Source organism: Pinus tabuliformis, chromosome Q (assembly GCF_031772625.1).
Source record: "Pinus tabuliformis cultivar Carrire ecotype Pingquan chromosome Q, CPIR1, whole genome shotgun sequence".
Taxonomy (NCBI): Eukaryota; Viridiplantae; Streptophyta; class Pinopsida; order Pinales; family Pinaceae; genus Pinus; species Pinus tabuliformis.
This window is the reverse complement of record NC_142296.1, coordinates 44,979,337-45,005,306: the sequence shown is the minus strand read 5'-3', so window position 1 is coordinate 45,005,306 and position 25,970 is coordinate 44,979,337. Positions and strand designations below refer to the sequence as shown.

The 25,970-nt window shown below is 38.8% G+C and overlaps 1 protein-coding gene across 2 annotated transcripts in view; it reads left to right on the top strand.

Annotated features, from left to right (window-relative positions):
* The window catches only part of LOC149218216 (zinc finger CCCH domain-containing protein 17-like), a 112,367-nt gene that overhangs the window by 15,897 nt on the left and 70,500 nt on the right, over nt 1-25,970 (top strand). For both annotated transcript variants that reach the window (XM_089383850.1, XM_089383849.1), the window contains 2 exons: nt 21,344-21,463; nt 21,551-21,610. In XM_089383850.1, coding sequence (XP_089239976.1) covers nt 21,344-21,463; nt 21,551-21,610 — 180 coding nt within the window. The remainder of the gene's footprint in view (nt 1-21,343; nt 21,464-21,550; nt 21,611-25,970) is intronic.

Below are 25,970 nucleotides of genomic sequence, written 5' to 3'. Positions count from 1 at the left end.
TGGACATACCACGCTTGGGAAGCTTGCCTCAAATCATAAAATGATAGTTGCAAACATAACACTTGACCAAACCAATATGCTCAGCCTTCCACAAATCAATATTGTGCAATCAAATCAACTAAGTCAACTTATCAAGCCTTAGATGCCAGATCAAAACTAATGTCATAGTCATAAAAATTTCTGCCAATATCCCCGTGACAAACTTTTCAGACCAAATGCCAGGTGGAGCTCACATCCAAATACCAAGTTAAAAAAGCATTATCCAATCTAACTTTATCAAGCCATCCTTATGATCATAGCATGAATCGTTTCTGCTACTAAATATGAATGGATAAATTAGGGACAAGTCATATGAGTTTCATGCATATACCAAGAATTAGTCATACAAGTTTCATCCATTCATTGTGAGATCACTGCATACTGAATCACAGCTGTTTGTACTTCAACCAATGTGCCAAATCCAATGATGCAAATACAAAATCAATCCCAACATCAATCACAGGAAGTCACTATGCCCACATAGCACTGTCATCAAGTACCAAATCAGATCAAAACTCTAACTTGTTATCATTGTGAATTCAAACAATCTATAAACTAAAACATATTTATGAATTATCATGCACCATGCCAAAACTCCAATGTTGCTCATCCATATTAAACCAATAAGACAAATCTTGTCAAACCATTGCAATTGTTATCAAACATTGTCATATACTAGCTTTGATGATCAAATTAAGGTGGCATACGATTATGCATACTTCGGTCCCCTGCAAACACAAGTTTAGTCAACACATTTACATTCTCTATAGTAAGTAAAATATTCAAACTTTCTTGCTCATAGGACATTCTATTGTTTACTCCATGTCTGTAGGACTATCATATTCCAGGTGCATTTTAGTTTTGTGACCTAGAAGCATAATCGTACCCACCAGCCTTCTTCCATGTGGTTGAGGTTTAAACTAAGGGGAACCCTCTCTTCTCAGACCAAATCTAGTTGCAGACTACCAACATCAGATATTTATTCTTACTTCAACAATAAATAATCTTCTATACATATAATGCAAATGATAATAAGCAATGTTACTTGGGAGCGGGAGCGGGAGTGGAAGCGGGAGCGGGAGCGACCATTTTCAGAAGCTCCCGGTTTGGGAGCGAATCGGGGAGCGATTTTTTAAAAATATATATATTTTTTAATTTTTGATACATATATGTCAACAAAAACATGTAGAATGATGAAATAGGCATAAAAAACATAAAAAAACATAAATTGATCATTGAACCATATCACATCAATCATCTAGAAATTATAATCGTCATCAATCATGTCCACAAGTTAGTAAAATACATATTACAACTGCAACATATTGAGTCTTATAAATCATGATTCATCAAATTCAATATTAAAGTTTCAACTTCAAGCTTTCAGAATTGAAAATTCAATAACATTTATCATCATTGATCACCAAAGTAACCAGTTGTACTTGTAAGCCAAGTTTAACCATTACAAGAAGTAATATCGAAGATATTTCTAAGTCCTAACTTCTAACTGTTAACATGATATGAAATGTTAAAAATTTATAAAATGAAACATGAATAATGAGATGAAATGAAACAACTTTAGTCTTTCACAAAGCATCATATTCATAATTCACAATCATTACCAATGAGTTATAATTGCCAAGGCCCAACTTCAAACTTCAAATTTTCATTGTCACAGTGATATAATGTTTACAAAAAATATCATAATGTCATAATGATATGAAAGAGTCAAGAGTCAAGAGTCAAGGACTCAAAACTCAACAGTTATGAAAACTAAAGTCTAATAGAAACTAAAAAAGACAAGTAAACTGTAAATCTACAAGTGGCCCTTGCCACGAGAGTCTCCAGGAGTATAAGCAGGTCGTGGTGGTCTTCTAGGAGTCTCCCGCACAGACCGACGACCAGAACTAGAGCCTCCACGCGAGGGTGTCGATGGAGGTGGCGACAGCAATGGAACAAGACTCGGGCCCCGAGCACTGCTACTGGATGGTGGAGGTGGAGGTGGCATGGCTGCTGCAGCTGCTTCATTTTCATCCCGTACAAGCTCCTCTTCTAGTTCTTCAATATGTACAATGCCATCCTCCAAATTGTCGTCCTCAGGGTGATTGTCCCAAATTTTATATGTGGGATCTTCATTAGCCCGATCACAGTAATGGCTCAACAACCTCAAGTTGTAGTGCACATAAACCAAGCTTTCTGCTCGGTTTTCGTTGAGTCTGTTTCTTTTCACATTATGTATATAACTGTAGGTGCTCCAACACCTCTCTGCAGAAGAAGAATTTACAACTTGTGAAAGAACTTTTTTTGCCAATTTTGGCAAAATTCCGTGGCCGCCATATGTTTCCCACCATGTGAGAGAATCAAATTTATCTTTGTCGTCCATTCCATGGAAGTTACCATGCAAACCACTGCCAGTGAAGTATCTGCCTATTTCAAGGCGCACAACTGCACATTCCTCCCTGTCAGGCACCAACTTTTCTAATGCTTCCAGATATCCTCTAGTTACCTTTCGATCTAAATGGGGTTTGGTCCTAACACCACCCCCTGCTGCAGGTTTGCCCAACCAAGATTCTGAGTAGTATTTTGGCGTAAGGATATACGCCAAGCAATGTAGTGGAAGGTTAAGCCTATTCCACCGTTCACACACACAATCATGAATCAGTTTGTACAAGTTGGGATCTTTATTATGAACAATGTCTTTTATTTCCCCCAGTGTTACTTGGGAGCGGGAGCGGGAGCGGGGAGCGGGAGCGGAAGCGGGAGCGGGAGCGACCATTTTCAGAAGCTCCCGGTTTGGGAGTGAATCCCGGAGCGATTTTTTAAAAATATATATATTTTTTATATTTTTTAATTTTTGATACATATATGTCAACAAAAACATGTAGAATGATGAAATAGACATAAAAAACATAAAAAAACATAAATTGATCATTGAACCATATCACATCAATCATCTAGAAATTATAATCGTCATCAACCTTAGTAAAATAATAAATTAAAATAACATTCAATTCAATAACATTTATCATCATTGATCACCAAAGTAACAAGTTGTACTTGTAAGCCAAGTTTAACCATTACAAGAAGTAATATCGAAGATATTTCTAAGTCCTAACTTCTAACTGTTAACATGATATGAAATGTTAAAAATTTATAAAATGAAACATGAATAATGAGATGAAATGAAACAACTTTAGTCTTTCACAAAGCATCATATTCATAATTCACAATCATTACCAATGAGTTATAATTGCCAAGGCCCAACTTCAAACTTCAAATTTTCATTGTCACAGTGATATAATGTTTACAAAAAATATCATAATGTCATAATGATATGAAAGAGTCAAGAGTCAAGAGTCAAGGACTCAAAACTCAACACTGAACAGTTATGAAAACTAAAGTGACAAGTCTAATAGAAACTAAAAAAGACAAGTAAACTGTAAATCTACAAGTGGCCCTTGCCACGAGAGTCTCCAGGAGTATAAGTAGGTCTTGGCGGTCTTCTAGGAGTCTCCCTCCCAGACCGACGACCAGAACTAGAGCCTCCACGCGAGGGTGTCGATGGAGGTGGCGACAGCAATGGAACAAGACTCGGGCCCCGAGAACTGCTACTGGATGGTGGAGGTGGAGGTGGCATGGCTGCTGCAGCTGCTTCAGCTTCATCCCGTACAAGCTCATCTTCTAGTTCTTCCATATGTACAATGCCATCCTCTAAATTGTCGTCCTCAGGGTGACTGTCCCAAATTTTATATGTGGGATCTTCATTGGCCCGATCACAGTAATGGCTCAACAACCTCAAATTGTAGTGCACATAAACCAAGCTTTCTGCTCGGTTTTCGTTGAGCCTGTTTCTTTTCACATTATGTATATAACTGTAGGTGCTCCAACACCTCTCTGCAGAAGAAGAATTTACAACCTGTGCAAGAACTTTCAATGCCAATTTTCGCAAAAGTCCGTCGCCGCCATATGTTTCCCACCATGTGAGAGAATCAAATTTATCTTTGTCGTCCATTGCATGGAAGTTACCATACAAACCACTGCCAGTGAAGTATCTGCCTATTTCAAGGCGCACAGCTGCACATTCCTCCCTGTCAGGCACCAACTTTTCTAATGCATCCAGATATCCTTTAGTTACCTCTCGATCTAAATGGGGTTTGGTCCTAACACCACCCCCTGCTGCAGGTTTGCCCAACCAAGAATCTGAGTAGTATTTTGGCGTAAGGATATACGCCAAGCAATGTAGTGGAAGGTTAAGCTTTTTCCACCGTTCACACACACAATCGTGAATCAGATTGTACAAGTCGGGATCTCTGTTATTAACAATGTCTTTTATTTCCCCCAACATGGTATCCATTTGCTCATACACCTCGCCAATCACCGGTTTGTCTGTATCTGCAAACCGAATCATGTTATAAATTGGCTTGGTGAAATCCAATACCTGTCTCACAGCTGTCCAAAACTGCCCATCAAGAGCGGCCTCCTCCACCGTATCAAAACCTGCAATGTCAGCTACATTTGTAGCCCTTTCCTTTAACACCTGCCAATTTGGACTTGATACCATGCTAGCTAAACCCTCTCTTACCTTCAAAAGGCGCCTGAAGGTGAGGTAATAGCTACCAAATCTAGTCCTCGCAATCTTCAGCAACTCCAATCTCGAGTGACTGCGGAAAAGGCCATGGGTATTGCTATGATTTGTAATAAATTTTATCATTTTTTTTCCTCTCTTGTACAAATCCCCAATCCATTGGTATTGTTCATTTTTGTTTTTGACAATATCATGCAATAGAAGGTTCAATGTGTGAACCAAACATCCAGACCAAAATATGTTCGGGTATCTATCCTCAATAATTGCTCCCGCTGCCTTACAATTAGGAGCATTATCAGTGATGACTTGGATGACATTGTATGGGCCAATACGCTCAATTGTTTCAAGCAATGCTTCTGCAATGTTGATAGCGGTCTTGAACTTGTCTGAGTAATCATGTGCAGCTAGAAAAATGGGACCACTTCGGGACACAGCAAGAACACTTATCAATGGCTTGCCTTTTACATTTGTCCATCCATCAGATACAATGGACACCCCATTGTCAGTCCAAGAACTTGTCATTTTATTCAAAGAATGTGATATTTTTGCTTTTTCATGATCAAGGCCAACTGTTCTTGCCTTGTCATACCCAGGGCTCTTGTATCCTTTAGGGGCATCATTTATGGCAGAAACCATTTCGTGCCAATAAGGTGAGCGTAGAACATTGAATGGTATCCCATTTGCATAGAGGAACCTGTAAATTTTTGAATCCACATCATTCCTACACCCCTCATCAAGGAAATCTGATATGCTTCTACGGCGTAAAGATGATGACCCTGAGCCTCCATGTCCATATCCACTGCCTTGGGAGGATGCTGAAGGAGTTCTTTGTGAGCTTGGTTCAAAGAAACCCCTTGATCTTTTTGCTTTGTATTGGGCGTCCTCCTCTTCCTTTATGTATTTGGCTCTATCAACTGTTGACACCCCGTTGCAAGTTCTGATTCCTATTTGTTTCTCTCCATCCCATGCCCTTTTCCCGCAAAGGTGTCTTCTCAAACGGGTGTATGAGCCTGTGAAATCAGTGTTGCAATGGGGGCAATGAAATTTAGTGGTTCCACCCCCTCTCCCTGTTTCAGGCCTCTGAACATATTTCCACAATGGAGTTTGGTCTTGTTTAGTTTTTTCACCCTCATGTTCACCCTCCACATCCTCCTCACTGGGGTTTTCACCTATTTGACTTCCTCCGGCTTCTTCATCCACCTCTTCAGGGTCAGGCCCCCTCCGTTTCCTGCTCTCCACCACCATAATAACCAGAAAGGGGACCAGGAAGAGGAAAATGCCAATAAAAATGCTCAGGTCCATCGTGTTTGATGTTTGTAGGGTTTGAGTCTTGAATGTGCAAATTAATTTAGTTTATTGGGATTAATTCATTTAATTTATTAATTTAATTTAAATTAATGATCTTTAAACTCAAACAGGTAAATGAAACTAACCAAATTAACTACCTAACCAGCTAAACTAACTAAATGATTAAGTTACATACCTCTGCAAGCTTGCTCCTCGCTCCTTGGCACTTGCTCCTCGCTCCTCAGCTCTGGCTCCTTGCTCCTCAGCTCTTGCTCCAGCTCTCAATCTCTTGCTCAAGCTCTCAATCACTTGCTCAACAAAGTTGTAATGACAAGTTTTTGGCCCATTGGGCTTATAAAACAAAAAAAATTAGCTAAATTTTTTTAATTTTTCGGGTCCGGCGGAATTTTTTTCCGCCGAACCGCTCCCGGCCGGTTAAAAATCGCTCCCGGAGCGTTTTTTAATGCCCGGGAGCGATTAGGGAGCGATCGGGGAGCGATCGCTCCCGGGCATTAAAAAACGCTCCGGGAGCTCGGGAGCGATCGCTCCCTGAAACGCTCCCTATCAGAGCAGGGAGCGTAAATTTTTTTAAGGGAGCGCGCTCCCGAAAATCGCTCCCGTCCGGGAGCGATTTTGGGAGCGCGCTCCCGACCCGCTCCCGCCCGGAGCGCGCTTCGGGAGCGGGTTCGAAGGGGGGGGGGGGCGCTCCCCCGCAACACTGATTTCCCCCAACATGGTATCCATTTGCTCATACACCTCGCCAATCACTGGTTTGTCTGTATCTGCAAACCGAATCATGTTATAAATTGGCTTGGTGAAATCCAATACCTGTCTCACAGTTGTCCAAAACTGCCCATCAAGAGCGGCCTCCTCCACTGTTTCAAAACCTGCCATGTCAGCTACATTTGTAGCCCTTTCCTTTAACACCTGCCAATGTGGACTTGATACCATGCTAGCTAATGCCTCTCTTACCTTCAAAAGGCGCCTGAAGGTGAGGTAATAGCTACCAAATCTAGTCCTCGCAATCTTCAGCAACTCCAATCTCGAGTGACTGCGGAAAAGGCCATGGGTATTGCTATGATTTGTAATAAATTTTATCATTTTTTTTCCTTTCTTGTACAAATCACCAATCCATTGGTATTGTTCATTTTTGTTTTTGACAATATCATGCAATAGAAGGTTCAATGTGTGAACCAAACATCCAGACCAAAATATGTTCGGGTATTTATCCTCAATAATTGCTCCCGCTGCCTTACAATTAGGAGCATTATCAGTGATGACTTGGATGACATTGTATGGGCCAATACGCTCAATTGTTTCAAGCAATGCTTCTGCAATGTTGATAGCGGTCTTGAACTTGTCTGAGTAATCATGTGCAGCTAGAAAGATGGGACCACTTCGGGACACAGCAAGAACACTTATCAATGGCTTGCCTTTTACATTTGTCCATCCATCAGATACAATGGACACCCCATTGTTAGTCCAAGAACTTGTCATTTTATTCAAAGAATGTGATATTTTTGCTTTTTCATGATCAAGGCCAACAGTTCTTGCCTTGTCATACCCAGGGCTCTTGTATCCTTTAGGGGCATCATTTATCGCAGAAACCATTTCGTGCCAATAAGGTGAGCGTAGAACATTGAATGGTATCCCACATGCATAGAGGAACCTGTAAACTTTTGAATCCACATCATTCCTACACCCCTCATCAAGGAAATCTGATATGGTTCTACGCCTCAAAGATGATGACCTTGTGCCTCCATGTCCATATCCACTGCCTTGGCCTGAGGATGCTGAAGGAGTTCTTTGTGAGCTTGGTTCAAAGAAACCCCTTGATCTTTTTGTTCTGTATTGGGCTTCCTCCTCTTCCTTTATGTATTTGGCTCTATCTGCTGTTGACACCGCTGCACAAGTTTTGATTCCTATTTGTTTCTCTCCATCCCATGGCCTTTTCCCGCAGAGGTGTCTTCTAGCACGGGTGTATGAACCTGTGTAATCAGTGTTGCAATGGGGGCAACGAAATTTAGTGGTTCCACCCCCTCTCCCTGTTTCAGCCCTTTGAACATATTTCCACAGTGGAGTTTGGTCTTGTTTAGTTTTTTGAGGGTCATGTTCACCCTCCTCCACCTCCTCCTCACTGGGGTTTTCACCCATTTGACTTCCTCCGGCTTCTTCATCCACCTCTTCAGTTTCAGGCCCCCTCCGTTTCCTACTCTCCACCACCATAATAACCATAAAAGGGATCAGGAAGAGGAAAATGCCAATAAATATCCCCAGGTCCATGGTGTTTGATGTTTGTAGGGTTTGAGTCTTGAATCTGCAGGATAATTTAGTTTATTGGGATTACTTCATTTAATTTATTAATTTAATTTAAATACATGATCTTTAAACTCAAAGAGCTAAATTAAACTAACCAAATTAACTACCTAACTAGCTAAACTAACTAAATGATTAAGTTACTTACCTCTGCAGGCTTGCTCCTCGCTCCTTGGCACTTGCTCCTCGCTCCTCAGCTCTGGCTCCTTACTCCTCAGCTCTTGCTCCAGCTCTCAATCTCTTGCTCAAGCTCTCAATCTCTTGCTCAATCAAGTTGAAATGAAATGTTTTTGGCCCATTGGGCTTATAAAATATAAATTTTTTTCTAAAATTTTGGGAATTTTCGGGTCCGGCGGATTTTTTTTTTTTTTTTTTATTTTTTTTATTTTTTTTATTTTTTTTTTTTTTTTTTTTTTTTTTTTTTTTTTTTTTTTTTTTTTTTCCGCCGAACCGCTCTCGGCCCGACTAAAATCGCTCCCGGAGCGTTTTTTAATGCCCGGGAGCGATCGGGGAGCGAAAAAACGCTCCGGGAGCGCGGGAGCGATCGCTCCCTGAAACGCTCCCTAACAGACCAGGGAGCGTAAATTTTTTTACGGGAGCGCGCTCCCCAAAATCGCTCCCGTCTGGGAGCGATTTTGGGAGCGCGCTCCCGACCCGCTCCCGAGCCGCTCCCGCCCGGAGCGCGCTTCGGGAGCGGGTTCGAAGGGGGGGGGGGGGCGCCCCCGCAACACTGATAATAAGTGTAGGGATCTTATGGAGAGATTCTTCCTCTGAATGAGCAACCCCTTCAACCATTATTATTCAAGTCATCAACCTGTCTATATGTATCAACATTGTTAGATCATAAAATCAAGCTATATTAGATTTGTGACCTAGAGGCATAACCGTACCCACATGCCTTCTTCCATGTGGTTGAGGTTTAAACTAAGGGGAACCCTCTCTTCTCAGACCAAATCTAGTTGCAGACTATCAACATAAGATATTTAGTCTTACTTCAACATTAAATAATCTTCTATACATATAATGCAAATGATGATAAGTGTAGGGATCTTATGGAGAGATTCTCTCTCTGAATGAGCAACCTCTCAACCGTTATTATTCAAGTCATCAACCTGTCTATATGTATCAAAACTGTTAGATCATAAAATCAAGCTATATCGGATTCTAAAACATATATCCATCATGGCCATAACATGTTAGCATTAGCTACTTTATCACCACATCAAACTTTCATCAAGGGATAGAGTCATATGATTAGGGCAACTGACAGGTGTATCATACTTCAAATCACTATATAACTTCTTTATCATTATTCAATCATCAAGTCAAGGCATCCAACAAAACCTTACCAAACTCAACAAGAGTATCAATCCTTTTGTCACACTTTCATCATGCTTATTAACAATTGCATTAAGATACCATATATCAAAAACAATGTGCTAGCCTTCTTTATGAAATCCATCATGTCTATAATGAAATATGCATGCCAAATATCAAGTATACCAATATATCAAAAATCAATGTTTCTAAGTAGCTTTACCATGACTTAACAGAATGTAAGATTGTTAATTTTGGCAACTCGGGCTAAACTTCACATTGGACAACTCATATGAGGCATCTAATATTTTTATTGGATTCCTCTCTCCGAGAGGTGTAGGATTGATCTAAAGATCATCCCATTCTGACATGTACAAATGGAATTATGAATTTGTTTTGATTATGGACAAATTGTCAAGGTCGGCCAAGAAGCTAATGTAGGCTCAGAAGCCCAACAATCACGTCTATTCATCCTCAACGTTTGCATATAAATACAAGGTGCCTCCTCCTCATTTGGACACTTCATTCACTCACACATCTCTCTCTTCTTGAATGGGTACAGATTTATGAGGCTTTTCTCTCTCTCCACACATGCGAAGAAGGGATTGTTCTTTTGTTGTCCCTGTGTTGACTGAAAATTGCAGAAGGTTGTTTTGACCAGCGTTGACCATCTCTGACTGCGATTTTGTGTGGGGTATTTTTGTTTGGGCAAGCCGAAGTTCTGGGCACGAAATCTGACGCTGTTTGACCTCTATTTGACCAGTGTTGACTGTGCTAGGGTTCGCTGCAGTGTTGGCTTTTGTTGACCATATTTGACTGGACATTTTCAGACTGTTTTTGGTTGATTTGACTTGTTGTTGGAGGCCAAGTTGACTGAGTTTGATTGAGCTGTTTTGGAGGTCAAAATCTGCCATGTTGACCAACATTGACTTTCTGGTTAGGGCTCTCTGTTTTTGTTGTTTCATTGATCAGATTTCACTGTGATTGGGCAAGTGAATATTGCATATTGTACTCTCTCTCTGTTGAACTTTTGAAGAATTATAAGAAGAATTGATCAAGGGTTTGCCCACATTGGGGTTTGTCACTGACTGGTGCCATTTCTTGTGTCCTCTCGTCTTGGCCCATCTTCTACTGTTATTGTTTATGTTCTATCTGCATTTTACTATCATGATTATGTGATTGCTAAACTGGATATTGATATTGGGCTAATAAAGAAATTGAAGTAAAATTGCTCTAAGCATAGAACATACTATTGTTATCTAAAATTAACATGGTATCAAAGTTGAGGTGAAGACAAAGCCCAAGCAAGAGTGAGAAGAGCAATCACTGATCAAGGACAAGATTTAATGGCCTCCACATCCTACTTCAAGCTTGATGACAAGCTTCATGATAACTTTGATTATCATGCATGGAAGATGTCTCTTGATTTGACTTTAGAAGAGAAAGATGTTATGGATTATGTGTAGGGAAAGATTTCAAAACCTCCTTCAAATGCACCGGTTGTTGCTAAGACAAAGTACAAGAAGGGTGAAGTCAAAGCCAAGAAGATCATCAGGGATTCTATTTATAAGCATTTAGTTGCTTACATCTCTGATTTGAACACATCAAAGGAGATATATGATATGTTGGTTGGCATGTTCAAATCTAGCAATGCAATCCAAATTCTTTTCCTCAAGAACAAGCTGAAGGATATAAAGAAGGGAAGAAACGAAGATATTCAATCCTACTTCATGCGGATTACTGAGATAAAAATGATCTTCTTTCAGTTGGAAAAGCTATTGCTGATAGGGAGCTTACTCTCATTGCCCTTGAAGGACTCCCTCATGAATGGCACGTGTTCAACACTACTATTCTTAACAACGACAAGATTCCAGGTTTTGAAGAATTGCTGACTAGATGTTCTCAAGAGGAAACAAGGATGATGGAACTAGATATGCCTTCAAATAGGAATGATCCTACTGCATTCTCCACTCATGTTAAAAAGAAGGACAATGCAGGTTCAAAGAAGCAATGTTAAGGAAGGTCGAGTTTCAAAAATGGAAGGAAGGGAAGATGCTTCATTTGCAGCAAGTTTGGTCACTATGCTAGGGAGTGTCCTAATAGAAGGGATACACCTCATGATGATGACAACCACAACAACAACAATTTCAGGGGCAACAATATTCAAAGGAATGGAAGATTCAACAACCAAGGGAAAATGAATGCTCCCTCTCCTCTTCAAGGAAATGGTCGCCCTCCCAAGAGATCAAGAAACACTAGGTATGATGAATCTAATGTTGTTGATAACAAGCAAAAAGAATTTTATCTTATATTTGCCCTCTCTACTGCATCTCCTCTGGACACTTTGGGAAATTGGTTGATTGATAGTGGTGCTTCAAGGAACTTCTCTGGGTACAAGGAATCTCTTTCAAATTTGATTGAAAGGGATACAAATTTGGAAATTATCCTTGGAGACAATGACACTTATCCCGTGAAGGGAGTTGGGAATGTTACTCTTCAATTGTATCAAGGTAACACCATTCATCTACAAGAAGTACTACTATATGTACCCGATCTAAAGAAGAACCTGGTATCTATTTCGGCGATGGAGGACAAAGGATAAATTTCAAAGATGCATTTACACTTGGCTCCAGGGTTGATAGCATATATCAAGTTGGAGGAAGCCCATTGGGAGCTATGTCTTGCGACACATCACTTCAATCCGAATTATGGCACCGGAGGTTTGCTCATCTACATTATAAGGCTCTACTTGATGTAAGGAAGATGGTGACAGGTATGCCCGAATTTAAAGTAGAACATGAAGGTGTTTGTCAGGGGTGTGCCGAAGGAAAGCATACAAGGGGACCATTCCCCTCAAGTGATAGCAAGACTACTGACATATTGCAATTGATTCATTCTGATCTATCTGGTGTGATGCCTGTGAACTCATTAGGAGGATATTTATATTATGCTATCTTTTTGGATGATTTCTCTCGCAAGACTTGGATATATTTCTTGAAGAAGAAAGACAAAGTATTATCATGGTTTTGTTCTTTCAAAGCCTTGGTCGAAAATCAAATCGGGAAGAAGATCAAAATATTGAGGACTGATAATGGAACCAAATATGAATCAAATGAGTTAAAAAATTATTGTAGAGAAGCTGGCATTAAGAGGGAGACTACTACCGCATATACTCCTGAGCAAAATGGTGTTGCTGAAAGGAAGAACCGTTCTATTATAGAAGCTACTCGTGCCATGCTTCATGATCAAAGCCTTCTGAAGTTCTTATCGGCTGAAGCTGCAAGCACTGTCGTGTATGTTCAAAATAGATGCCTTGATCAAGCGTTGGACTCCAAAATTCCTGAAGAAGTTTTCACCTGTAAGAAACTTTATGTTTCTCACTTTAGAATTTTTGGTAGTCTCGTATATTTTCATGTGCCTAAAGAAAAGCAAATTGGAGGCTTTTGGGAATAAAGGAACATTTGTGGGCTATAGTGAAACTTCTAAGGCATATAGAATCTATGTGCCTAGTAAAAGAGAAGTGGAGATAAGTCATGATGTCACCTTCGATGAGGATGCTGCCCTTGGGAAGATTAGTAACCTTCCTCTTCTAAGGAATGACAAAGAAGTTGATTAAGGAAAGTAGGGAGAACCGCAGGATGAGCCGATGCTTGATGTTGAAGGACTAATGGATCCCATTGATCCACCCCCCATGAGCCCTCCTCCTCAAAAGGGAGACTGTCATGGCTTAGGGAGACTCTCGAAGATGCTGAGAGACATGTTGCACCTAGGGGGACATTTCGTGAAAGCAAGAAGCCGAACAGGTACCAAGAGTACTAATTGCAATGAGCACCGTTGTTCAATTTGAGCCTTGCACATTCGAAGAAGTTGCCAAACACCAAATTTGGAAGGATGCAATGAACGAAGAGTATGAGTCGATTATAAAGAATGATGTTTGGGATGTTGGTTCCTAGACCCAACGATCATGCCTAACTCAAGCAGCCATCACCCATTGGCCAGATGGGTGGGAAAGATGTATGCCAACTAGGGTATACTCTGCATAGACCAAGATAGGGGAGCAACATCTTCCACCCTGTGGGTAATGGATAGGGGCAATACCTTATTGTCAAAGATCCCTCAACCCCATGAGCCCTACATCTCAATTCCTCACCCTGGGAGCTCAAATAGGGGGGAAGAACCAGCTCAATCTCCTCAATCAACCCAAAGCCTTACTTCAGGACGGTCACATCCATCAATCCATGCTGCTTTCTTTAGATCAAAAATATATCAATGTGCTCACATCTGATACCAGCTTAACCAACTCATTGAAGAGTTGCCTCAAACATCACCAAGAGCAACAATCCTCTATTTCCCTGTTCATGCAAGACATCAAAATCAAACATTATGTTAGAGCAAAAACATTTGACAAAAAAGATTCCTTATTCATCCTCCTTCTCACAAAGGCAACAATCACAAGCCTAAGCTTGTCTCATAGCGTAGCACCGTCTCAATCTATGAAGATATCTTTGTCCCAACTACATACGGGATTCTTTGTCAATCGAATCCTACTCTTGTTATCACAATATATCACTGTCATATACAAAACTTGCTCGAAAAGCTCTCCACGGAGCTTCCTTAACCAAACTGCGCTATAGCTAGTCATTGTAGCGACAATGTACTCAATGTGCTCTTCCAATTATCAATGTATCCATGCAGATTCATATCTTCGGAAGATCTTTCATCTCAAACTCGGTGGCCAATTCCCTCTTACGTTTGATCATTAGAGGCTCGCTACCTATTAAGAATAGATCGTCAACATATAAAACCAAAATCAAAGGCATACCTTGGACCAATTTTTGAGGTTTGGATTGGAACTGCTTCTAGGCTTCACCAAGTAACTATCAATGCAAACATGCCAAGCTCGGGGAGCTTGTTTCAAACCATGCAATGCTTTCGGCAATCACAACACTAAACAAACGATATACTTGGCCTCAAACAAATCAAATTGACCAAACCTTATCGTCATGTCAACAATTGTCATTTATCAAACTTATTTCTGTTACTAAATGTAGATGCATACACCATGGATAAGTCATATAAGTTTTTGTCGTTCATTCATTCAGAATAAAAATCGCTGCATATTACAGACCCATGCAAATGCAAGATAAGCCAAGACATTCACATTCTCTATAATAAGTCAAACATTATGAAGACCTTGGAAACTTCCTTGCCCATAAAACTCCTCCATCATTTGCTCCATGTTTGTAGGTCTGTCATACTCTTAGTGCACTCCTGATCTCTTGCATAAGGCTCCAGGTTTTTTAACCTACAGGCACAACTGCACCCATAGGCCTTCTTTTGTGCGGTTGTGAGGCCTATAACCGCACCCTTAAGCCTTTCTCCCATCTGTCGGGGCTTAAAGTAGGAGAACCCTTTTATGCTCAGATTAGAACTTGCCAAACTTTTTTCAAGAACATCAGATGGTTATTTATGACCAGAATCCTTCAACATTCAAGTGTCATCTATTCAAATAATGATAGGTGTTAAAATATCACGAAGTGTTTCTCCCTCTGAATGTGAAGCCTTTTCAATTATCACAATCAACTTGTCTATCATAATATTGTCTTGCTACAACAAAAACTGTTAGATCACAAATTATACTAGGCCCTCAGACATATATCATAACAAGTCATCATCATATCATCAAACATTCTTCAAGGGTTAGTGTCATATAAGAGTATCTTGATATTTCAAGGATCATAATCACAACATCAATTCAGGGCATCCAATTCTATCGTATGTCAAATTTACTAAACCTTACCAAGATCAACAAGATAATCAATCTTATTCACACTTTTGTCATGCTTATCTCAAGCATTAACAACAATATCAAGCTACCATATATCAAAAACAATGTGCTAGCCTTCTTTATGAGATATGGAAATCCATCATGTATAAAATGAAAGATGCTTGCCAAATATCAAGAGCACCAATATACATTTACCATAAATCAAACTTACTTTCATATGTATGCATGAAGGTGATATTACTATCATACCGTAGGGCTTACCTTGCAATTTACCTTATAACATTCAGATACCTTTGCACTTTGTATCACTTATTTGTCATGGGAAGTTGTAGCATTTTGTCAATTTTCCACTAGCTCCTCTCCCTGGACTAGCTTTCTTTTCCTGCACCTAAGGTGATCCTCAAGAAGGATCTTCTTTTCACATCTCATCTAGAGGTTAGAAGTATCCAAATACTAAAATATACATGCACGATGTTGGAAATAATACTGAGAGGGGGGGGGTGAATCAGTATTATCACATTAATAAAACTTTTTCATTTCCATAATCAGATTCATATATGCTACTTCCACAACTTCTTATGATTAAGTTAATTGATCTTCAATGAGTGCATTAGAACATTATCAACCATATTATCAGTTAACAGATGCAGTAACATAGAGTAGATCATCACACATAAGGCACACACATGAACACAATGATATAAGGTGGAAACCCAATGCGGGAGAAAACCACCTGCTGCAAGTCATCTCAATCTTCTTCTTAATAAGAAAATCCTTTTACAATATTTTGTACTGGTGCAGTCTTATACCAGTACGGGAGCTACAACCCCCTTTGCTCTTGTACTAGCCGATCCATTTACTAGTACGCAGGCTACTACCTGCTACAATGCTCCAAAGATTTCCTTTAGCTCTTGTACTAGCTTAGATACTAGTACGTAGGTGTTGACTTACAATCTTCTCTCCTCCAGGTACCACGTTTCATCAATTTTCAGACTGGATACACTGAAGCACAACACATAATCTGAAAGGCCACATTTCATCCAATTTTCATACTGGGCCCAACAACATTGAAGCTCATAATCAAACAACCTTTTGAATTACCCAAGCACTAGATCAATACATATACAAGTGAGTCATCAATCAGATCTAGTCCATTAGATCACATAAAATGAGTCAATAAGAACCTGATCCATTCATCCATCAATGTATAAACATTTAATCAATCACTGCTGTTATCAGAACTTAAAACCAGAAACCAGACATCACTTCAAAACCCAGATCACAACAATAAACAGGGGCAGCTAAATAGATTTCATGAGAAGTACGCAGCTTCACCCATATAACACCTGCATAGAAGTATGCACTGTTTCAACTGCGTTCCTGCGTACCCGCGCACTGTGCCTCACAGACTTCCTGCGTACCTGCGCTCTGTGTCCAATGAACTGCCTGCGCTCCTCCGCATCTGCAGAGCTTCTGGGCCTGCGTATCTGCGCACCTGCAGCACTTCTGCGCTTGCGTATCTCCGCACTTTTCTTTCACTGTACTTGCGTACCTGCGGGTATAGATGATTTCAAGACTTCAAGAATAACCCAGACTGTCAGATCTACAGATCTAAACATGCGCCGAGGAGATATCAACCCATTAGTAGATCCGACTTGTAATTCTCATGTTTCTCCTTGATATTGATTCAACTCTCTCTCACAAACCGATTACAAGAATTTCAGATCTAGCTTCTCTTAAGATCTTCTAATTTCACAAGTGTCTAGCCAAATGATCTCCTTTGCTTTATATAGGCAAGCTCTTCCTAAAATCATGGATCAATACCATAGATAACCAAAACATGGGGCTCAATAATAATAATAATAATATAAAACAATACCACGGGCCAAAACCATAGAATCAAGAACGACGGGCTAAACATAAGAAACCCCACGTGAGCGCGCTTCTCTGCCTTGAAGTAAGTGAACTGGGGGTACGCACCTCTTACACGGGATACCTGCGTGTATGTACGCACTTTATGTATGACATGCCTGCGGGTCCGCACCTTTTGTACGGCGTACCTGCGTACCTCTTATTTTCTTACAATCTGAGAGGCTACTCATCAATCTTTGCTACTGGCTTGATGTTCTATGATCTGTCACCTGTATGAGTTGCCATCAAGGACAACACTTTAGCCATAATGCCAACAATCTCCCCCTTTGGACTTGATGGCAAAGCTTACTTGTGAACTGTCATCTGATCCCTTTGAACTGTCCTACATCCATGTATTCTGTCATATCTGATATCTCTTTTGTGGATTCATCTGAATGTATACAAGTGAGATGATCTTCTATGAGAGGGTTGCCATCAAGTACAACACATGCATCATAATGCCAACACACGAAGTATAATCAATAAATCAAAACAAGAGTAAAGTCATAAAGAAGTAACATAGATCGAAAAAGTGCTTTTCTTTAATGAGAGGTGATCATCTCCTCTTTGAACCAAACTTCAAGGCCATCAACATTGACACAAAGCTAGAACATCTTCACATTGATCATGTATCTTATCCTAGGGTTTCTTCCAAACCCTAACCTCATGATATCCTTCAAACTCCAATAACCAAATTGCCTAGGTTTTTCTTCAAACTCTAGTATTCTTTTAGGTCTCCTCCATATTCTCTTGCTTCCATTTAAGGTGTCTTCTTAGGGGTGATCTTCAATGACTTTTCTTCAATCTAGCTCTGGTTCCATGTTAATTTTTATTAGGGCTATATTGTTCCTTTCTTTAGATAATTGCATTTATTCATTTACACATTAAATTCACCCTACAACATCTATACATTATTCAACAGCATATGCAACTATATAGAAAGAACAATATCATCATCAATGCAACGAAACACAAAGGAACAATAGAAGAAAAACATTCAAATGTAGAGACACCAAGATTGGTCAGAGACCGGGGCAAAACCCATTATGGGGAAAAGCCTTTCAAATTCTTCTTCTTATTAGATTGTCATTGAATGATTCAACAAAGAGAGAGTACAATGATCCATCTCTTCAACCATAAAATTATCCAGCAAAATCAACTAATCAACATCCAAGAGATGAACCCAACAATGCTAATAATCAAAACCCTGATTCAGAAATTTGCAGTCAACTAACGAAAATTGCGGTCAACTGACGAAACTCAAACCCTAGGTTCCAACCACATGCAGAGAGTGATGTGCGTGCCGCTGAAACCCTCCAATCGCATGCATGAGCTTGTGTGCATGCGGTCGCGACCGAAATTTTCCTGAAGCATGCATGCCGCTGGAAACCAAAACCCTAAACAAGTGTGAGCTTCGAATCTTAAAATCTCGGACCTATACGAACCAATCTCCACGACCTAGACTTAAACTTGTGCGAGCCAAACCCAAAGAAAGAATGATCATAATGATGTCCAAATGAGGGTCACTTGACTTGTATTTATAACCATCCATGGGTGTCCAATTTCTCTTTTGGGCCGACCTGACCTTTTGTGTACATGTGGACTTTAATTAAAAAAATACACTTTCCCTTGTCCAAATTGAGTGCTTCAATAGTCAAAATTGGTCCTCTCAAAAAGAGGAATCCAGTTCTATGATTGGAATTTGTCACTGAGCTGCCAACAATTAACACTATCAAATCATGGTTCAAAACGGAACCTGAACAAATTGGATTCAATGAATTAAAATTAGAAAACACATAAAATGATATATTTAATATTTTTAAATGAAAAAAAATATTTTTAAGATTTCAAACCATTAGGGACAAGATATGCAAAGTTGGCTCATCTATATACCATTAAAGTTGCACATATAAAAATGGAATTAAGTGCAATACATATCATCAACAAAGTACATAATCAATGAGGTTCTAAATGGCCTCCTAGTGTCCAAACAATGCTACAAGCTATTGGCCTACTACGAGTACAAATCATTGATCATTGTGATCACCCATCAAACTGATTACCACTACTAGGCATGGGATCATCAGCAGGAGCTACATCCTTTCCAGATGATATCATATTGAATACATGGCAATGCATGTCAATGAAATGTAATGCAACACGAGCAAACCTTAAATGCATGGGAAGGTGAGAAATGATGGCAAGTTTGGAAGAATGAAGGTGGAGGCTGTGGGAATCCAAGGGATTGAATTCAGGGAATATGAAAGCTTCAGCATTGTGTATTGGAAAGGTGATGAGGGATCTGCAGGTGTGCGAGAGAGCAGAGAAAAAATACTTTCACATTCTGCATTCTGTGTGCAATGCGGAGCTATGAAACTGAAGGAAAAGAAATAGGACTCCTGCATTCTGCATTGCATGTGGAATGTGGAGCTGTGAACTGAAGGAAATAAAATAAGACTCCTGCATTTTTGCATTGTATGTGGAATGCAAAAGTTTGAGACAAGGCTCCTGTATGCCCAATGGATTGCAGCAATGTAGATAAAATGCTAACCAAGGGGTCATTCCACATTGCAAGTCAATCGTCAAGTTATTTGGTTTTCACATGTAGTCAAATTCAATGTTTCGCTCAGAGGACCCAGTTTGAAAAAAACAAGGCCTCTTGGTCAAAATGGAAAGCAAGGAAAATCAGGATGGGCAGGGCAAAATATCAACAAATCTGTATCTTAAAATTGGAAAATGAACAAACAAATATTTGTAAGGAACTTAATGTTTTCAATAGCTATTAACTATACAGAACTATATTACTGTTGCTGAACTTGTAATTGAGTTATCTTCATATTATTATATCCAGATTCCACACAATATTGAACAAGGACCAAGTTATATGAGGTGTATATGTTGGATAAGGAAGCACGGAAATATGTGCTTATTTTGCTCATGGATACCATCTTTGGAACAGGTGAAAGGAGAAAATAGGTAAAGTGCAAAGCTATACAACTATGGTCAATAAGGGAATTAACATCATGCCGCCAAGTGCTTATAGAAGAGCAAATGAAGAAAGAATTTTGACCTTTTGCATCAAAAGGAGACTGATTGGGCACTGGATGAGCAGATTGGTTGCTAAATATGACATGCATATATATTGTCTTTAGTTGCTGTTTGTTTTCTCCAAGATTTGATGCTTACTTTTGGTTTTTATCTCCTATCAGTGAATCTCATTTGAACAGGTTTTATATCCCCCACTCTGTTGAGACTGCCTGTTTGGTTTTCTTTGCATGATCTACTACGTTTGTTTCCCATTCACGTGTTTACAGATATGACATGCTAAACAACAAGGGAAGTAGACATGTAGTGTTTTCTTTTCACTGGGTTATTGAAAATATTATTTGCAATCTCTTGGTTTAAGTAGTTTTTTCCCCTCGTTTAAGCTTTATACGCTTTATTCTTATCTACTTTGTGAAAACTGGTCTAAACCTTTGCATAACAGAAATCAGATCTTAAATAATCTTTCATGCTTTTTAATCTCTTTATGAGGATGACATGTTTGTGTCATGGGCAATTCTCTACTGACACAGTTAATGTTCTGAAACATTAGAATGATCAACATCTAATGTAAAACTTCAGAGCAAATTTCTCCTCTTTGCTGTTCATTGCAAAGCAAATATTTCACTTCAGGATCAAGTATCCAATGCTTTGATCATATATGTTCTATTTTACTGCTACATCTATTTTATAAGAATTTACAAAGTGACTTAAGGTGCTATGTTTATTCTAATCCTTTAATGGCTATTGTAAACATTAAATGGCACAGTGGAGTTTGCAGCAATCTCAAAAAGGCAGCAGCCTGATATTTTTTTCCTGTATCTGGTTTAGTATAGGAGTAGCATTATTGTGAATGCATACTATCTTGCAAGCCTTCATGTTTTTCATGCACTGCAATTGTAGAAAATGAAGCATGTCTCCAACATTGGATGATTCTATTTTTGACATTTTGTGAATGAATTCAGAGGTTTGGGATTTGGGAACTTTTCAGTGTCTACAGAAGTATGTCTCGAACATTGGATGATTCTATATTTGACATTTTGTGAATGAATTCACAGGTTTGGGATTTGGGAACTTTTCAATGTCTACAGACCCTGAGGGATCACACATCAGTTGTAATGTCTCTTTTATGCTGGGATCAGTTTCTGTTGTCATGCTCTTTAGACAGTACAGTGAAGGTGAGGATTGTTTTTGTTACATATGTACTCTTTTGAAATAAAGAATTGAGAAAACCTCATTGGTGGTATTTGCCTCATCAAATGCAGGTCTGGGTTGCTACACCAAGTGGAGCCCTTGAAGTGACATATACTCATAATGAAGAACATGTATGTTATCAATATCCTATTTGTGTTGTGAATGCAAACATTTTTGTAATCACCTTTTCAATTGTGGAAGGAACTGTTTACTGAGCTGTAGTGCAATTTTTTTTTTTTTTTTTGAATTGTTTCTTAATTTTTCCAGTTAAGTCCTCTGTTTTATCTGTAAAGCTGCAATGCAGTATGCTTCCAAGGTGGACATAGGATCTGAAATCAGAGATGGGTAATGAGTCAATATGGATGGTTTTACTTTTTCTTGTTTCGTTTTCTTCTTTCTTTTGTTGTTAAACCCAAAGTGGCTTTCCTGTAATGCATCAGATATTTTGGTTATGAATATTACATTTTATGCTATAATTCTCTTTTTCTTTTTTTTGAAATGACCCATTGTTCCCCTTAAAACTAAAAAGTAGTTTTTTGTTCTATTCTCTGAAAGATATGCGTAAGTACAATGCTATTTACACTCACTAGTAGCCTCACATCAAGGCAGCCTATGCTTTTAATATCTAGCCATATGCCCTTTTGCAATTAACTGCAAAAGTTGTGCTATAAATAGCCACAAACAAAAACCACAAAAACCAAAATTGTGCTAATAAAGTTTGTAGTCTCCACATACCATGTCTTACAAAGAATAGCTACAAAATACATCATATAATATCCAACATGCTCAGTGCAAGTATCTGAAGTCAAATAAAAGAAAGACTGGTTGCAACACTATAAAGGATCGTGGCATGGTATTTGCCTCACTAGTGGCTGAATGTGGATCCTGACCATGGCTTTCAAGGCCACATTAGACATCCTTTATTGGTGGCTTGTCTGGTGAGGCATCCCTTTTGTTGCCAACATTTTTTCTTTCGAGGTCTCTAAATACAGTTATAACATGTTTTATAATGGGATTCTTGTCTGACGGCTTGCCCCATGGTGGAAGTTGGGCTTGTGGATTGAGATTTTCCCTGACCATTATCCTCAGAGGCATGCTGAGAGGGTTTTGTTCTATCATTTAAATCTGTTATTCATTAGGAGGAAGTCTGCTGCCAGTAAACAGATCAATCTCCAAAGAGCCTAGATTGTTGACCATCTTCTTGGCTTGTTTATGAATTGTAGTTATCCTAGACCCTGTTGGAAAATCAGGACACTTATGTGTTTAGATGATTTTCTGTCACTTGATAATTACTTGTTATTTGTGTTGGCCTTTTATTACTTTATTAGATCTTTGTTCATCAAGCAATTACCAAAAACATTGAAGATCACAACAAGACAAAGTACACAAGATATAGGCTCCAAGCCAGGGCAAAATCCCTCCAAGAGGAAAACCCAGAAAATGCTTCTCTTCTTCTTTAGAATCTGCTTACAAAGAGACTTCCAAGACCCAAAAGCCAACAACCCTACGAAGCACCAAGTCAGCCCAGAGCAAGATCTTCTTCAAGGCAGCTTCCAAAATTTCGATACTGCTACTATGATGTTGCAACTTCGGCCTCTTGCAACTGCTTCACAAAATTCCGGTCCTTTGCAACAAAACTTCGGCCCCTTGCAACTTGCAGCTTCACAAACCTTAGAGCAAAACAAGAGAATGACCACAAACAAATTTCGACTTCTGTTCCTCTTCTTCGTCACTCCAACAATTCTCTTTCTACTTCGCTATTGCGGATCGAACTTGTGCTTGATGTGTGTCCAAATGAGTCGTGCTCCTCTCCTTTATATAGCCTTTCTTGAGGGTCGAATTCCCTCCTTTAAGGCTGACTTGATTTGCTCCTTGGGATGACTTGGTCTTGGGCTTATAAGTGGCTTTTCCTTGAAAATATAAATATTTTTCTTTATTACAGTGAGTCCAAATGGGACTATGACACATGACCAATGGTATTCTTTATCTTACAAAGACCTAGAAAGGCTTAGAAAACCTAAAAGCACGAAGAACATGCTTTTGACTCAAACTTGAGTATGGAACTTATACTCCAAAATAAAAATATAATTTCTCTTACCTCCTTTTTTATGAAGAATATGCAATGACATGATTATAATTAGGTCATTATGAAGACTGAATCTAGTTACAATTTTCAACAGAACCATGACTGACCAAGCGTCAGACTGGGATTGGACTAGAACCAGCTGGAAAACTGTGTTGAAGCCTTTGTTACAAAAAATTACATAAATATGCAAGATATATATATATATCTATATATATATATATATATGTCAAGTCAAACCAAACCATTATACACCAAATATGAAATGTTTGAAAAGTACAAAATGGTAATGAGCGCAGTTGCATATTTGAAACAAAACACATGAACATTGAAGATCTAAACAACCTTTAGATTCCAAAATACATCATGTTACAACAAATAACTATGTTGTTGTTGTTGTTTTTTTTTTTTTTTTTTTTTAATTTTTTTTTTTTTATTGCGTGGAAAACTTTGTTGGGAAAACCAACAGAGGTTTCCCTACGTTTGTTGATGGCATGCTTAATAAACCCTTTGGCATAGTCTAGTGCATCTCATGTAGGGGGATTCAAACTAGGCACTTGTCGACATGGAGCTAGCGAAATGCCTAGAAACATTGGTGACATCTGGTTGGCGAACCTTTTGGGCTATAATAAATAACTACATATGATAAAAATCATTGCCGATATTGGTGTTTTCATTGTCAATAGCACCCTCTGCATCCTTTCATCTTTGCCCCAATCCTCTAGGGGCACCAATACTATTGCAACTTGTTTGGTGCTACTTGTGGGTCCATGTCCATCTATCCTATTGTTGCTCAAATAAACAACCTTCAATTTTGATGGAATTCACTTTTTCAGGTGTTAAAATGAGGAGAAAACTTAACATGCCTAGCCAGTGGCTTTGGTTTGTGGAAGGGTAAATTTTTGTGAAGGTCGTGATAGATGAGCTTATTAGTCAACACCACCAAGATTGGAGTACACAAAGGGCTGGGTGCCTAAGATTAAATGCCAATCCTATATTTTCATACAATGATATATTTCAGTTTTGAAATGTTGCAATCTTGCCACCCTTGAAACATTGAAATCTTGGAAATTCTAAGGTGTGTTGAATTCTGAATGGAATATGAAATTCTACTTCAAAGTTCATATAAAGTATGATGAGGTTGGAAGTTAAACGCATTGTCAAAGATTTTGGAACTATTAATGTTAATGTTAAAAATTTAAGTAAAGAGATTGGAGATGAAAGATAAAGGACAATGTCAACTTCAGAGGCCAGTTTGGGATGTGACACCATCTAAATCCATATAATTGTATGAATAGACCATATAGGTGGCTGTACGGTTTGTACCAATGTGGAAAAAGTCGAAGTCGGGATTAAATCGGCAAGGGTCTAGAAGTTGAAAAAGTTGTTAAAGTCGGGAGTTTTTTGAAAAAGTCAGCAAAATTAAAAAAAATACAAAAATATTCATTTTTTAAAAAATCCCGACTTTTTCAATAAAATCCCGATTTAAAAAAAAAAAAAAAATCATTAAAGAAACTTCCTCATTCACGATTTTTTGGAAAAAGTCCCGATTTAATCTCGACTTTTTCAATTGGGAAAAAATCGGCCGATTTAATCGACCAGCCAAAAAAATTGCATTTTGGGGATTTAATCCCAATTTTTTCCCGACTTTTTCCACACTGGACTCTGTACATCAAACCATGCTAATCACCAGTCGCTCTGCTTAATTTTGGGGTTTTTTTGGTGTTTGTGCAATGTTGTTTTTGGGCGGCTTGTGGAGGTTTCCTTGTAAGTTTTTTGAAGAAAACCTGTGATTTGGAGGGGTAATTACCAGTGTATGTGTGAAATTAATTTTTATGCTTTTGTTATTTAATTTCTAGATATGGTGTGATTGATGCTATGGTCTGAAATTTAATTTCAACATTAATTAAATTCAACAATGTAATAATTTAAGAAATTTCTACCCTAGTCTTTTTTAGGGTTTCAAAAAATTCTTTTGTACAAACCATTCAGTTCAATTCCAAAATTATAATCTTCAATACATAGCATTGGCTTTTAATGAACTCAACAATATATTAACCAATATAATGGACATAGTTCCAACACAGCTAGATTCGGTTTGCATGCAACTCATGCAACAAAAGTAGTCTCGAACAAACCATAATCGACTCAACAACACCACAAAAAATTCTGATTTACATGTAAACTGATGACACAAAAAAAACAAATATAATTCGACCCATGCGTCCACTATCTGCCTACGCCCACGTTTGCAATGTCGATTTATTGTAGTTTGAACTTGTTTTTTCCCTCGGATCTTTGTTACGAGACTTGCACTTGAATCTAGGTTTTGAATCTGTAAAATATTTTATGTTTCGATCATGGACGACAGGTGATAGTTCTATCTTGTTAATTTTAGTTAACAATGG